Source organism: Stenella coeruleoalba (genome assembly GCF_951394435.1).
Source record: "Stenella coeruleoalba genome assembly, chromosome: 19".
Lineage (NCBI taxonomy): Eukaryota > Metazoa > Chordata > Mammalia > Artiodactyla > Delphinidae > Stenella > Stenella coeruleoalba.
The window spans coordinates 16223860-16239704 of NC_137165.1; the positions used below are offsets into that span (position 1 = coordinate 16223860).

Here is a 15845-nt window from a genome sequence, read left to right on the forward strand (position 1 = left end):
ACTTTTTTCATACTCTCCTGGAATTGTTTTTCCATCTCTGTTCCCTTACAGGACTGTGATCCCCAACTCTTGCCTTACACAGAGTGTATATGTGTGCGTGTGTGTGTGTGTGTGTCCTGCACCATAGTACTGTGGAGTGTTTGTGTTGTGTGGAGTGTGGGCAGCAGGAGTATGGGTCTGTGTTCTGGGTGGTGTATGTGAGGGGCGTGTGCATGTGTGTGTGTTGCATTGGTCCGTGTGTGGTGAGTAGATTTTTTTACCTGCGCTATGAGTGTGATACATGCATGTGCAGTGTGTATACTATACTTAAGGGTGAGAGGGCTGTGCGCTGTGAGGGGCGTGTGTAGTAGGTGACTATGCGTGTAGCTTGCCCTGCTCCGCGCATGGGGCAAGCCTATGGAGATACGACATGAGGTTGCAAGAGTGAAATAAAGCACTAACGCACAGGAAGAGCTCAAAAACCTTAACTATTATACTAAATATTTGGGGGAAGAGTGACCACGATTCTTTGGCTCTATGTTGACGTCTATATTGGGCAGTATTGTCTCAATACAGGGTGCCCCATGGGGGCTAGGAGGGGGCGCTGTGGGTGGGCGCCGCACGGGGGGGGCTGCGAGCCGACATCACGTCTTCATTAGCTGGGCTCCAGTGGAGGGGCCTGCGGACGGGGAGAGAGCGAGAGCGAGCCCGGCCTCCCGCCAGGGAAGGAGGGACCTTGGAAGAGCCAGGATGGCTGGTTGGAGTTTAGTGGGAGTAGCTCCCTAGGCAAGCGGGCAGGGGCCCGAGTGTAGATTGGGGGCGGGGCTAAGGGCAGCTGCTGGGTTCCGAAGGATTGGGAGGGGCCCGGAGTTTGCGAGAATGGCTGGGGCGGGGCTAAGAACGGGGTTAGGGGCGGGGCTAGGGTCTGGGGGTAGGACTAAACCTGGAGCAGATCTGGAGAGGAACTAGGGATGGGATTGAGGGCTGGGCCTCAGCGGCCGAGCTAAAGTTTAGACCTGAGATAACGGGGAGGTGCTAAGGTTAAAATGGAACAAAGAGGGAGAGGCCCGGAATGAACTGGGAGGACCCGGATGAAGAGCGCAGCGGAAGCTCAGACTTGGGCTAAGACAACGCCTAGAGCGGAGGGAGGCGGGAGACTGGGCAAGCACGAGGCGGAGTTAAGGGCTGGACTGGGGCGAAGCTGAGATTGGGGTTTACGTTGGACTCGGCCAAGCTGAGGTTCAGGGTTGGACTTCTGCGAGGAAGAGTCTTGTAGAGACGAAGAACTAGGCTGAGAGATATGTCGGTTAGGACGACACTGAGGACTGAAAGGTGGACTAAGGAAAAAACTGAGGACAATGCCACCTGATGGGACGACAGCAGCACCGGTAAGGAGGGGACGTGGCAGCAGATTAGGGGAGGGCTTCCAGCTGGGGGCGTGGCATGGGGGCTGGCTTGAGAACCCAAGGTGGATGTGGAACCTGAGAGAGCCCGACGAAGGAGGCGGGGTCAAGGACTGGCTGGGGCGGAGTTAGGATCTGGGGGTGGGCTCACGTCGAGACATGGACCAATGATTGAGGACTGGGGTTCTGAGGACCTAGAGAACCGCCTGCGCGTTCAGTTGGGGTGGTCCGGTTGAAGCCAGAGCTGAGGCCTCTGGCTGTAAGGCTGGAAGGCATTGCTGTGCCGCACCGGGGGCCCAAGCCGCTGCCCAAGAAGTGCGGGGCTTGGCTGGAGCCCATGGTCCAGCGGCCAACTAGTCGCCGGGGCCGGGGCGGGAGGTTTCATTGACTCTGGGGCAGGAAAAAGGCTGGAAGTTCCACAGGTGACATCACAATCGCCTCCAGATGTGGGCGGGGCCAGGGAGGCATTTCCAAGGAAACGGGAGCTGCCCTGCCTTGCTCCGTCCTCTTTCCTCCTTCCCTTCCTTGGTTACTCCCTTCCTTCCTCCCTCTCTCCCTCCTTCCCCAGTTCTGCTGCCCGGGTACCCCACCTGAAACCCTACCCCTTGTGCCGCAAGGTCGGGGGGAGCGCCTCAGCTCTCCAGACTGGGAGGATTCTGTACAAATGAGCATCACCTGTGAGTTTTGAGTTAGGCCCCTGCGCCCAGAATAATGCCCTACTGAGAAAGAGACCACAAGCCTCCCTCTTCCTTTTAAGCTATCACTCTCATTCATTATGAAGTCGCCCCTGTGTCCAACTTCAATCACTTCTGCTGAGGAGCTCTGGACTCTGCTTCAGTCGGAAACTCCGACTGAAGATCTGAGGAGAGTTATTAAATCCCTCCCCTTGGCAGAACTGTAATTGTCAGGGCTTCTTGGGGGTGTCAGGGGAGTTAGTCAGTGGACCCTGCATATAAGCCTCTTCCATGGTGACTGGAGAGAGCAAGCAGAGTTTGAATCCTGACTCTGGCTCGCACTCCTCTGGCCTGACCTTAGGGTCCAGGCTGGATATGGGAGGCTGTGGAGTCAGGACTGAGTAAAACCAGAGGGTGAGGAATTGGCTATATTAGAGTTGAAAAGCCGGCGTAATGGTAAGTGATAGCTGGCAGGGCAGGTTTTGGATAGGACCATAAGTAGACAGGCTGAAAGAGCATAGACTATGGAGCCAGGAAAACAGGATTTGAATCCTACCTCTGTCATCTGTTAACTTGTGTCTTTGGACAGGTTACTTACTGTAAGTCTCTGTCCCCATCCATAAAATGGGCTTTGGTGAGGATTTAAAATCAAAGGCATATTTTAAAAGCACCCCCCCCGCCCCGAAATAAAGCCCAGCACAGTGCCTGATATTAGGAAGATGCTCATCCAAGGTCAATTCTCCTTCCCTAGAAAAGTCCCCAGGTTTGAACCCTGAGCAGAATCTCCAATGCCATAGCTTCTTTGTGGCTCCAGTAGGGGCTTTATTCTCTTCTACTCATGTGTTCATTCAATCAACCAACATTTACTGAGCACTTTCCATGTTCCAGGATCTATAGATACAGAGGTGGATTAAATATAGGCCTTTTTCTCAAGTTGCTATAAACACATGAAGTACATTGGCGTAGGGTAAAGGGGCAAAAGAGAAGTGTGACCCATTCTACTTGGATAGCATTGTTCTTTCCAAGATGAGCAGGTGTTCCTGGGGAGTGGGAGGCAGGAGAGAAGGAATGGAAAAGGGAGGGGTGGGAAGAGGGATGGATGGACAAGAGGAACTTATAACTGAAGAACAAGGGCCTGGGTCCTGGGGACCAGTTCTGTCCTGATAAGGAGTTCTTACCTCATCCTGAAGGCAGTGGAATGCTATTAAAGAGGAGGAATGTGCTGAACCGGTTTGGCTGCATTGTGAGGGCTGGATATGGGTAGTGAGACAGAAGTCAAGGAGGCCAGGCAGAAGGTTACTCCAGCTGTCTTGGTCAGAGATAATGAAGGTCTAAACCAAGACAGAGGCAGATATGGGGGCAGGTAGGCATGGCAAGACTTGGTCATCAGGTTGGTGAGAAGTGAGGGAAGGAATGATCCCTAGATTTCTAGCTGAGGTGTCTGTTGCTCTCTGAAATGGAAGATACAAGAGGAGGTGGTTCATGAAGGGTAGGGAGAAGATGGTGGGTTCATATGGGACATGCTGGTTTGATGTTTTGGGAATGTCCAAGAGGACATTGGCTACATGCTCAGGAAAGCAGTCTGAATTGGAGACCCAGATTTATGTCATTTTATTAGTGGATGTTGAAACCATGGAAGTGGATAACATTATCCAAGACAAGCCTGTAGCTTCTTCTGAGAAGGAGACCAAAGACAGAACCTTGGTAATCACCAATTTAAGGGGTACAGCAGAGAAACAGGGGACAGCAAAGGAGTTAGGAAAGAACTAAAAAGCTGGGAAGGAAGAGAGATGAGAGGCGTCTGTCATGGGAGCCAAAGGAACAGTTTGCAGAAGAAAGAGATTGGTCAACAGGGTCAAATGAGATGAGACTAAAAGAAGGCCACTGGGTTTGGCTATTAGATCACTGGTGGCCTTTGCCTGGGCTATTCTGCTAGAGGGGCTGGGATGGCTGCCATGCTGTAGGTGGCTGGAGTAGAAGAGAGAGGTAGAGACTCTGAGCTCACTAAAGTAGGGACTAGGCTTCCTTCACTGGTGCCTAGTAAAGCTAATACATCCGTTAAATGAGGGAGTGAATAAACTTGGATTGAAAAGGAAGAGGGGTGGGATATGCAGTGGCAGAGTGAGAAACAGAGTTCATAGAGTGTTTTGTTTGAAGATGTTCATAACCTGTAGGGAGGAAAAAAACCCCAAACACTAAAGAGGCAGAAGGCGAGAATTCTGGCTGGGACCTAGAGTTCAGGTGCTTGGGCAGGAGGAAGGAGGGCCACTTCCCCAGGCTGGAAGTTGATGAGGGTGGGGACAGCCATAGATAATGCTGGTGAAATTTTGTGCTGAGAGGAACAGAAGCAGGGTAGGAGTTTCCAGGAAAGTGCTTGGAGTTTCATTCATTCATTCCATTAATTTTGAGTACTTCCTGTGCTGTGGAAAACAGAAGGAGCTCACCAGGGACCAGTAGAAGGATGACCGAGTGCCACTGAAAGCCCAGCTGAAGTCCCCAAGCAGTCAGCTACCTTCCTTAAGCAGGATTCAGCTCCAGTACCCCAAAGGACAAAGCTAAGTGGCAGAAAAAGGAAGCGGCAGAGTCTACCCTGTGGTTGCTGATGGAGCTGCTGCCGGTTGGAGTTGTCTTTGGGAACACCCTGGGACAATTCCTGGAACCGTCCCTTCTTGCCTAGACTCTGGCTCACTCCTATTCATGACTCCAGATTCAGCTCCTATTATGCTTCTTCCAAGAAGGTCACCCCATCCCCATCTCAGTAGGTGTCCTTGTTCTGTCCTCCCACAGGCCTTTGTCCCCACCATTTCCCTCCCTATCAGTGTCTGCCGCACACTACTGTCATGCACTGTTCCACAGACCTCTCCTGCCTCTCCCCTCCTCATGCCCTCCCCCAGCCCCTTGACAGCAGGGACTGTTGTGTCGTTCTTTTAATCTCTGCATCTTCTGGGGACTGCACCTGGAGCTTCTCAGGAAATGTTTTTTGAATGAATGGTATGGGGAGGGGGGCTGCTGTTACCTCTCTGTACTCTCTCAGATAGAAACAGGTTACCCAGCTGGGAGAGAGGACATCTGCTGGCTGGTGTAGCGTCCAGCACTGACGCATCTACCTTCTCCTCTGAAGGTGGGTCTGTCTGGGGGATCTCTGGCCCCAGGGGTCCCCACCACCCCTCACCTGGTGGTAGGCAGGAGGGAGGGAAGTGTTTGGTCCTGAAGGGGTCACCCAGCTGCCCTACCCTGAGACCCCTCCTTGTGCCAGACAGAGAGGGCCACCCCTTCCTGGAAGCCACAATCACCCCTTTCCTTTGTATGGCACTTTATGTATGGTGCACCAATATCTTTGACACATGTAAACTGAGTCCTCCCAACAACCCTGCAAAATAGGTATTACCGTCATCCCCATTTTGTGAGTAAGGAAATGAAGGCTCAGAGAAGTAAAGTAACTTGCCCTAGGTCACCCAGCTAGACTTGGACCCAGGCCTGACTACAAGTTCAGAGCAGTTGCCACCCTGCTGCCCTTTGCTCCAGTTCAGCCGTGCTGGAGAAAGCCCGAGGTGGTGGTGCAGGACTCTTACTCCCCCTGCCTCTTATTTCCCTGAGATGGAGAAAGGGCATGGGAGGAAAGGAAGCAGAAAGGGAGGCCACTAAGTGGATCTGGGGTGTATGGGGGACTCAGGCCCCCCAGAGCCTGGTGGCGGGGGAGGGAAGGGGAGGAAGAATGTAGGGAAGGCTCAGACCAAGCTGCTGTCTCATCTCTCAAGAACTTTAAGGCCACTTGGAGTAACACACCCCCAGCCTGATTAGCTACTAGCTGGTGGCCAGTATGAGGTCTTGCCCCAGTTCTACCCCTTGTAGTGGCTGGATAAAGGCACAGTCCTCCTGGCCTGTTTGGAGGGAGTTAGCCAGCCATAGCACCCCAAGCTGGGCTGGCCTGGAACTTGGGAGTGCCCGCCCCCTTTCTCCAGAGCCCCCTTCCTCCTCTGGGAGCGGGCGGAGCTGGAGTTCAGGGGGAACCTCCAGGAAGGTGCCTTGTCCTCTCGGCACAGGGAATCACTTCCTGGGCTTGTTTTAGATGGTGGCCCAAGGGGAGAGCCATTGGTAGACTGGGGCCTTAGGCAGGGTCAGAGGTGAGGCAGTGAGGGTGGAGGCTGGGAGACACCAGTGTGTGCACAGGGCTTGCATTCAGCTGAGCAAAAGAGGTAGGAACCTTTCTTCAGGCCTTTCCCCTAATCCCCAGGCCTCTCCCCAGCAGCTTCTCCCCTGTGCCCTGGGACACGGTATCTGTGTCGCCTACAAGCGGTGGACTGTTTTGAGTCTGTGGCTCTAAGACTGGGGAGAGAGAATGGATGGGGAATGGGAACTTGATGAGTAAAGAGAAGGGAAAGAATCAAGAGTGAGCTTGGGAAAGGGGAGAGAAGTGAGAGTGAGAAAGGTGTCAGAGGGAGAAGAGAGAAGGAGGGAAAGGGAAGAGTCAGCGGGAGCAGCCAAGGAACATGACGCACTGGAGGCTCAGGCCTAGCTCCCCTCCAGGCTTGAGCTGTCATGCTGCAGCAGGCCCTGGGGATGGAGTGGCTTCAGAGGCTGTGAGCGGTCGGACACTGGCCTCCTGGGCCTGTGTGGGGCAGGCGTAGGAACTGAGGATGCTGCTGCTGCCAGGTTTAACTGCTGGGGACTCTGAAGTGGTGCTCCCGTCTGCCATGGCAAGAGGGCCCTCCCTTACCCAGGTACTCTGTGCAGTGGGGTAGCTGACAACTCCGAGCACAGGGTGAGGGGCAGGCAGGAGTCAGCAGAGGGCCCTGGGAAGGAAGGTAGGCTCCCACAGAAGGCAGGGGAGGGGAAGAGGCAGGTGTCACAGGACAGCAAGGGGGACTTGGTGAGACACTGTCCTGGGAGTCTGCGAGGGGCAGGCAGAGTCACACGCAGTGGACTGGGGAGAGGAGAGCGCTGGGCTGAGTTGTTACTACTCAGCAGTAGAAGCAGCTGTGGGGGGAATCCTGGCGGTCCAATGGTTAGGACTTGGCACTTTCACTGTCGGGGCCCAGGTTCAATCCCTTGTTGGGGGAACTGAGCTCCCACAAGCTGCATGGTGCGGCCAAAAAAAAAAAAAAAAAAGAAACAGCTCTGGGGGAGGGAGGGACGATGGTGGCAGCAGGTGAACCTGGTGAAGCCTTTATATTGAGCTGTGGGAAGGGAGATCCAGGTATGTTGCTGCTGCTGCGCAGTACGACCCACTCTCACCCCAGACTCCTACCCTGTCAGGTGAATTCAAGGACACTGACAGGTGCTGCTGGAAACACAGAAAGTGCACCGGGCACATCATCCATCCCTTCACCTCTGACTATGGCCACCACGACGTGCACCTGCACTGTATCAGCCACTGTGACTGTGATTCTAGGTAAGGGCCCTCCTCCTTGGGAGACCCACAGCCCAGAGAGACTCCTGGGTAGAGCCAGATCCAAAATTTTCACTGTGGTTCCCTGCTTCAGCTCTGACCTGGTGCTGCCAGCCCGGCCCCAGCTTCTGTAAACCTGGCTTGTGTTCCAGGAGCCACGGGGAGGTCTTTTGGCAGACTGGGCTGAACCCAGTGCAAGCCTGCTGTCCCTCAGGCTTCTTGCTCTGGGCCCCTGGGGAGTCGTGGAGGCAGGGGAGCCAGCCTGAGTCCCCTGTGTGGCAGGCTGAAGGACTGCTCAGAGAAGACATATAGCAGTTCCGGAGATGTGGACCTAACCTGCTCCCAAGATGTGGACTCGGCCTGTTTCAACATCATCCAGTGCCCATGCTTTGAGCTCATCCCAGAGGGAGAGTGTGTGGAGCGGTTCTGGTGTGGCTGGTGAGTGCCGGCGGGCCGATGGGGGTCACTGGCCCCCACACTCCGTCAACCATCTTTCCCTGTTCTCCTCTCCCCCGGGTGCAAAAGCTACAGGCCTGTCTCTGTGGCAGTGATCCACCATCCCATCCACCGTGAGTGCGGGGCAGATGACCTAAACCAAGAAAAGGAAGAGAAGGAGGAGGAGGAGGAGGAGGAGGAGGAGGAAGAAAGCAAGCCTCCCATCCCGACCCAGGTGGGGCCCCCTGCCCTCCTCACCAACACAGGTATGGGCATGGTCACAGGTACCCCTGACTTAGCAACTCCCATCACCATCTGGCGTTCCGAAAGCCCCACAGGGAAGTCCCAGGGCAATAAGATGATCAAGAAGATAAAGAAGAAAAAGGGAAAAGAGAAAGACAAGGAGGAGGAGACGGATGAAAAAGCAAAGGTGAAGAAAAAAGTCAAGAAGGGCAAGTTGACTAAGAAGAAAAGCCCAGTTAAATCAGAATCACCTTCAGACTTAAGCCAATCGTTAAGCCCAAGAGAGTTGGCCAGGATGTCAGAGTCCAGCCCAGACAGCTGGCGAGATCTGGACAGTTACAATGACCCTGGGCGGGAGGAACCCTCCAGTAAGGATATTGTGGAGTCTTTATCACCCAGGAAGAGAGAGAAGAACGGGGTCCAGGCCATGAAGCCCAGGATGAAGACCTCACCAGTCAAGAAGGTCAACATGAGGAAATATCCCCCAGCATCAAACCCCAATCTCAGTTGAGGCCAGGGCGACCAGGGCGAAGAATAAATACGATCAAACCTGTAGCTGACCCCCTGCTTCTCTCTCCCTCCAACCTGGCTATTTCGGGGGGGGGGGCAGCGTCTGGGCATAACTGGAGCCAAGGGGCTAAGGAGCTGCAGGTGTTTCTGAAGGGCAATCCGTCTTTCAAGAGGAAGCCCAGAGAAGGCAGGTGGGAGGGCAGGGAAGGGGCACAGCCCGTTTCTCTGTAACATCTTAGGTCCAGGGCAGGAGAAGAGCACCTCTGGGTGGGAAGGCGGCTTCCTGTCTACTGGGAGACAGGTCTGTGCAAAATCCACTTGGTGATAGGCATTGTGTGCAGTGATACCACTAATAAATTGAACCTTTTAACCCACTCTGTGCTGCCTTGCCTGGCCTTTCCCTACTCTAAGTGGCCCTGGGGCAGGTGCTGGTGGCATCAAAAGGAACATGATGAACCTTCCCAGCTGGTGTGGCCCTGCTCCTGCTAGGCCCTTCTAGGCCTTTTGTGCTGAATTCCTGTCAGAAGGCCAGCCCCTTCCCCCAACTCTTGCCAACAAACAGCCAAAGGGATCTTGAATGAAGGAAAGCAAGGCGGGAAGCTCTCCAAGTTTGGGCAGCAGTGGCCTTTTCTGACTTCTCTGCTGAGCCCCAAGCAGAGGAAAGGAAGGGGGAAAGCTTTGCTTTCCCAGAGCTGACAGGCAAAGCTCTGAGGTGAAGCCCTAGTGAAGAAACACAGGGAGATCAGTCCAGAACAAAAGAGGCAATGGGGCTGGGGGAAGCGACTAGTCAGCTCTCTTCGTCAGGGCTGTGTGTGTGTGGGACCAGGTGAGTGGGGGGCCCATCCTGGGGGAGATACACTTGACTCACGTGGAGGTACTGTCAGAGACCAAGGCCCAGCCGGCAAAAAGGGGAGAGAGAGGTGCAGGGTTCAAGTGGAGACACCCAGATTGACTTGTGGCCTTTCTCCCATGTGCCAGAAAAGACTAGAAGGCACAGTGGATGGGGTGGCTGTGTGTGAGTGTAATAGCAGCTGCTAACATTTCCTGAGGCCTGATGAGGTCCCAGGCACTGGACTTAGCACTTCACACATTCTTTCTTAGTCCTCACAGCTGCCCTGCTGAGCTAGGTATCATCATCTCCATTTTACAGATAAGAAAGCTGGCTTAGAGACAACAGGAACTCGCTCAAGGTCACAGGGCTGGGAAGTGGAACAGGGATGTGACCCTAGGCAACATGGTACAGAAGCCACCTGCTCCTCTCTAAGTCCCTGCCTCTCTGATGGCCTGGAAGAGGGAGTCAAGGGAGCCCTCAGAGCTCCAAACACTGCTTTGAAAGCTCCCCCTCAAGAGCTGGAGACTTGGAGAGAGGCTTTGCCAAGTGCTCTGTAGAAACACTGTTTATTCAAATGACGGGCAGGAAGCGTGGCAGCAGGGGGTAGGGGCAGCCAGGTGGGGCTGGGCAGGTTAGCACTGCTCCCCTACGTCCCTTGTGATCCTGCTTTGATAGCCACCCAAGCTGTTGGTATCGGTCAGAAATACCTTCCCTCCTCTCTCCTGTCCCAAACTGAATAAATAGCATTCATCTCCCCACGAGAGCTGGGGGAGACTCACGTGCTGAGCTGGTGCTCCGTCACAGCCCAGAGTCAGGTGAGAGCAGCAGCTCAAAATGGCTTGTAGGGAGTAGAATACAAAACTGTTCCACTCTCATTTTCTTCTTCCTCTTCTTCCTCCCTGCCACACTCCCTTCCCAGCCTGGTCCCAGGACAGGTGGTCGGTGAGGACCTGGAGTGGGAGTATTGTTGCCTAGCGTACACTGAGCTCAAGTGCGCAAGGTCATCCAGACTGTCACCCATCCAGGCTGACCACCAAAGAGAACGTCAATTCACTCCACTTTATGGACAGAAAAGGAGGGGCAAGGAGTGAGGCAATGGGCAGCCAGGCCTCTCCCAGCCTCAGAGGTAACCAGAGTCCTAGGAGCAGGCCCCCTACCGATCCATCTCGTCCAGGAGTGGGGTGGCGTCGCCAGCAATAGACATGGGGGTGCTTTCGATCATAGGGCTGGGGGAGGGCCGAGGTGTCAGCCGCTGCTTCTGTTTCCGCCGTTCTGCCTCCTTCTCCTGCAGCCACTGTTCCGCCATCTTCCCCCAGTCGATGGCTGCATGGCTGTTGGACCTGGGAGGGAGAACAAGGGCCTTTGAGACTGGGACTCTCTAGAAGAAAGCCTTCCCAGCAATCACTGGTGAGCATCCATTCTTGCAGAAATGGACCTCGCCTCTATGGACAGCAGCCATGGCCTGCTGCCACACTGTGTTCTTCCCTCTTCTCCCAGAAAGTAGTCCTCCTGGGGACATCACCTGGGCCATGGCTGTCAGAAGATCCAGAGCACCTCCCTCTACTAATAACCTGTTCTGTGCCACCATCTGTATACTTACTTTGGCTGCTGCTGCCGTTGCCGGGAGCTGGAGGAGGGCTGGGGCTGGGGCTGGGCAGACTGAGGGGTGGTGCTGGCCTGTAGCTGGTGGTACTGTGGTGTGGTGATGGGCTGGCTTGGGGTTGTGTAGGAGTAGCTGGGGGTCATTAGTGGCGTGGCCACCGGCTGCTGGGCTGGCGTCGGGAACACCTGGAGAAAGGTGAACAGTTGAATCGGGACGGGTTTTGTGCTTATTTGGTTTTTCTGTGAATTTCTGGCAAGCTGAAAATTTGGGCTCCATCCAGAGCCTTCCAGCTGACCCTCTCCTGAGCAGTGTGTGGTTCTGAGCAGCAGAGGCAGGCCAACACGATGGGACCTGGCACAACAACACAGTGCACCCTTGACCACTTGAGGTTGCTAGAGGCTTGAGGATTCTAAAGATCCCAAAAGACTCTGGAAAGGTCAGAACTTCTCTCATTCCCGTTCCCCTTAAATGGGCCTGAGAAAAAGGAACATCTGCTGGAGACAGTTCCTAATGCTGTGGTAGCATCCTCTCCTTAGGAAGGCCCTCGTGGTGGGCACTGCAGAGGCCAGTCTATGGACACAGGCTGGTAAAGGATGACCGTTCCCTTTCACCCTTCCCCACCCTCTGCAGGGAGCCTCCTCCCCAAGCCACGTACGTGGTAAGCGCTGCTGCCCCCTCCACTGCCGCCATAGCCATACTGGCTGGAGGCCCACTGCGCCGGGGTGGCATTAGGGTTCTGGCCTTGTCCTGTCACGGCAGCAATGGCACTGAACACCTGTGAGGTCATGTTCTGGGGCAGGGCGTTCACAGCCCGTGTCAGATCTGTAAGCACACAGAGGTGGGAGATGGGCATGTTAGAGGTGACAGTCCTTCTAGCTCCATCCCTCTTACCCCCAGTCCCCAGCACGAGCTCCTTACCTGCAAGGTTGATATTGGCTGGGGTAGCATTGATAGAGGCAGGTGTCCGGGTCCTGCTGCTGCTACTGGGGGTGATGCCTGTAAGAAATGGCCCAAATTATGTCTCACCAGAAACCTACTTCTGGTTTTACAACTGGGGGGCTGGGAGAGGTACTGAGGTGGGTGGAAAGAAGGGAAGCTGGGGGGATTCCCTGGCAGTCCAGTGGTTAGGACTCTGCACTCTCACTGCTGAGGGCATGGGTTCAACCCCTGGTCGGGGAACTAATATCCCACAAGCCACGTGGTGTGGCCAAATAAATACATAAATTAAAAAAAAATAGGGAAGCTGTACAGGCAAAGTGGAAGATGGAATAGGAATTAAGAGAACTACAATGACAGCCTAGGCCCCAGCCCCTCCTGTAGAAGGCTAGTGATTATCTTGACTCAGCACTTAGGTGTCCCTCAACCACACTCCACAAGTCAGAGAGAGTAGAACTCACCTGGTACAGGATCCTGATAATGATCCTTAAACCATCTGAAAAGGCCATTCACAGTCGGGAAGATTTGGCCCCGGTACCGGAATCCTTCTGGAGTCACTGTTACATATTCTATCCTGGGATTTTGGGAGGAAACGTGCATCAGATACCACTTGTGGCCAGCTGTAAGAGAGCGGCCAGAGCAGATTTCCACCATGTGAAGTAGCCACACTGGGTGCTGGGGGAAAGGAGAGATAAAAGAGCCAGTCCCTGACCCTGTAAAAGGAGGCTGCACTCTGGGTGAGGTGAGGAGGGCACAGCAGAGTCCAGGCAACGCCAGGAGTCAGCAGCCCCTGGTGTGCTATGTTCAGGCTGCCGGAAGAAGCCTTGCTGGGGGCTGGGCCACCGTCCTGCGCTGCAGTATGTTGGCAGCACACTGCAGGTGAGGGTTACTGAGATCACAGAGTGTCAGGGTTGGGAGGGGCCTCCCAGGGCAGCAAAGCACAGCTCCCCACGAGCCGGAATCTGGAAGTGCTTCTTGACGGTGGTTGGTCTGCCCTTATTTAACACTTTGCCAGAGCAGAGAGTGGATCAGAGGATGGGCTCTGGGTTCAGACCCAGTCCTTGTTCCAGTTTTGTCTCTGTCACTCATCACCTATATGGCTTTGTACCAAGTTACTAAACCTGAATCTCGGCCTCATTTGTAAAATGAGGATAACAGCACTTAAACCTATAGCGTGGGTATGAGGAATAAATGAGACAACACATAAAGCACTTATCACAACACTTAAAACAGGTTGTGCTCAATAAAGGACAGCTGTCAACAGCCAACAGTCAACGCTAATAAGTACGGCAATGTGCTGACTCATATTAAGCTGAAACCTGCTTCCTAGATCTTCTACCCAACTGCTGTTCATTCTGCACCACAAGGAGTTTGTACCCCTTTCCAAGGGACGCTATCATGTTGCCTCTGCTCCTGGTTAAAGTCCCCTGTTTGTTCAACTGTTGCTCATGGGATAGTTTCCAACCGCCACATGGCCCTGGCTGCCATCTTCTGGAAGCATGCTGGTGAGTCAGAAAAGGCTTCTCAGAAACAAGCACAATATTCCAGAAATGCCCACGATGGTGCAGGGTCCAGAGTCTAGAGCTTCTTGTCCTCTGGCCTCTGAGCCGCTCCTAATAGAGCCCACACTGTGCATCATGTGCGAGCAGTACAGGACTAAGAGCAGAAAGGCACAAGCTGTGGCCAAGGACCAAAGGGAGGATGGGGGAGTAGAGAAGGCTAGTATGGCTATCAGTCTGGGTAAGGGACACAAAGAAAGCAGGCCTAAGGAAATCAGACTTTGTCTGATGCAGGGTGAACAAAGGAGGGACTCCTTTGGGATAGAGGAATACCTAGGAAGGCCAGCCTGTCAGTCATACACAGAAGGGAGCGGAGCAGGTTGGTGACTGGAAGAGATGCTTTCCTGACCTATCCCCGTTCAGCACAGGCTCACCACAGCAACAGTGAGCCACCGTGTGCTGAAAAGCCCTGGTGAGGGTGAAGCAGAGAGTGGAAGGAGTGACCAGTGTGTTGGCCCCCATCTTTGCCAGTCAGGTGGAGAGAGTGTCTGGTAATTTCTATCACTCTCTGGGAGGGAGAAGAGGTGAAGGGAACTCCTTTTCACAGGGTTGATTAAAGAACCTTTCTTATTCAGTCTGCCTTTTGCCTCTAAATCATCACCCTCTTTCCCCACCTCCAACCTCCACCTCCACTCTGAACAGATAAGAGGAGAAAGGCAGTCAAGCAGAACCAGAGAGAGTACTGTTTGGGGGCCTGCTAGCCTATCTGTGGACCCCAGTGGCAGCACCTTCTCAGCACCAGTGCTCACCTGGGTTTACCCCGGGGCTGGTATCCCAGTAGGAACTTGCCGGGCAGTTCCTTGCAGGCACAGATGAAATAGGGAATGAAGGTGGGCTTCTCCTTCTTAGTTTTGATGAGCAGCTCCTCTAATTTCTGGGGGTAGAATGAGGGGGAGAGGTTGGGATAGCAGCATGCTTGGTACACAATGTCTGGCTCACACATGATGTACACCTCCTTCACCAGCTGAGCATCCCCTACACTGAAGGGAAACCATACATCCGTAAGTGACTGGGAGGTGTCATCCCTTGCAGGGCCCTGGGCTCACCTTACGGTCCCCACCACTGCAGTCCTGATAATACTTGTGGTTCAGAAGGTCCCGGGCAAAGGATGCCATAGGCTGAACATAGCGGGCAACAATCTCATCCAAGTCTTCAAATTCCTGTGGGAAGAAAAAGGCCCCGACTGTCATATCCAGAGCTGAGATTCAGCCTTTCATCAAATCCACTTGGAAGAGAACCCACTGGAGGGGAGGAACTTCCCAGCCCTGCTGCAGCCTCACTCTGCTGCAAAGTCCCCTCAATTTATCCATCTGTCTGAGTCATGCCCAGATTTATTAGCTTACAAGGCACAAAATCCTTTAATTCATAACTTTAGTTCTCCCTTAGTGCTTGGGAACAATAGGGGGCTTCATAAAATTTCTCTCCACTGAAAACAGGACAAAGAAATTTGGTGTGTGTGTGTCGTGCACGAAGCGCTTGCATGTGTATTTTCTCCTCTTCCTCCAGCGGTTCTCTAGTCTATTTTAAAATCTGGAGAACAGGGAAAGAAGTGCAAAATATACAAAACTGATATCAAATTACTCATTTCATAACCAACCTCCTGTTTTGTTGCTCTGTGTAGCTAAAATACAATGCATACCAGTAACTAAGGTGAAAGTGGTTTGTTTCTGGAAGCAGGAGTGGGGATGCTAGTGCAGGCAGGGGCTGCCTCTCACCTCACTGTTGATCCACAGGGTGGCTCCCAGGCTGAAGGCATTTTCCTTGCCCTCTTCCCGCACATCCACGTGCTGGTATATGCCGTCACTGACCTTCCAGGTCACTGTCAGGTGATTTTCACCCTTGCTGCTCGGTCGGATGATCACGTCACCCTGGTCCATGGTCTCCATCATTTTTTCTGCTTGCTTAAAATTTATATTATGGAAGGACGGGTGTGCAATCACTCGCTTGATATATGCTGAAGAGAGCAGGAAAAAAGTATAGATCAGGTGATGGGACTGGGAGCCAACATCAATGGGACAGGCCATGGCTTAATCTCTGACCCACTACTGAATTCTGAGACTCTTTCACCCTCTCTGGGCCTGGATTCTCTGATACGAACGATATGTTAACCTGGGCCCCTGGGTGCTGAGAGAATGAAGCTTTAAGAGTCACAGTGCATTAGCAAAGAAAATGTGACCCAAGAAGACCCCAGCTTCCAGCCCTGCCAATGGCTCCCTTTCATGATGCCTCTGGGTCTCAGCACCTCAGAGCTGAGCACTCACTCCCACTGGGAAGCTGAGCAG

General features: G+C 53.6%; 2 protein-coding genes across 3 annotated transcripts in view; one reads left to right on the forward strand and one right to left on the reverse strand.

Annotated features, from left to right (window-relative positions):
* The first annotated feature begins 978 nt into the window (after nucleotides 1-978).
* PROCA1 (protein interacting with cyclin A1) lies at nucleotides 979-9044 on the forward strand. The gene is given in 6 exon segments (XM_079905263.1): nucleotides 979-1345; nucleotides 1349-1367; nucleotides 5091-5177; nucleotides 7313-7448; nucleotides 7728-7884; nucleotides 7888-9044. Coding segments are annotated over 6 exon segments (1212 nt in total). The 5' UTR covers nucleotides 979-1279; the 3' UTR covers nucleotides 8635-9044.
* Nucleotides 9045-9853: 809 nt separating this feature from the next.
* Nucleotides 9854-15845, reverse strand: part of SUPT6H (SPT6 homolog, histone chaperone and transcription elongation factor) — a 31722-nt gene continuing 25730 nt past the window's right edge. For both annotated transcript variants that reach the window (XM_079903639.1, XM_079903640.1), the window contains 8 exons: nucleotides 15279-15517; nucleotides 14610-14723; nucleotides 14313-14437; nucleotides 12466-12578; nucleotides 11987-12064; nucleotides 11724-11890; nucleotides 11066-11253; nucleotides 9854-10805 (listed from right to left, as the gene is read on the reverse strand). In XM_079903639.1, coding sequence (XP_079759765.1) covers nucleotides 10619-10805; nucleotides 11066-11253; nucleotides 11724-11890; nucleotides 11987-12064; nucleotides 12466-12578; nucleotides 14313-14437; nucleotides 14610-14723; nucleotides 15279-15517 — 1211 coding nt within the window. In that variant the 3' untranslated portion in view covers nucleotides 9854-10618. The remainder of the gene's footprint in view (nucleotides 10806-11065; nucleotides 11254-11723; nucleotides 11891-11986; nucleotides 12065-12465; nucleotides 12579-14312; nucleotides 14438-14609; nucleotides 14724-15278; nucleotides 15518-15845) is intronic.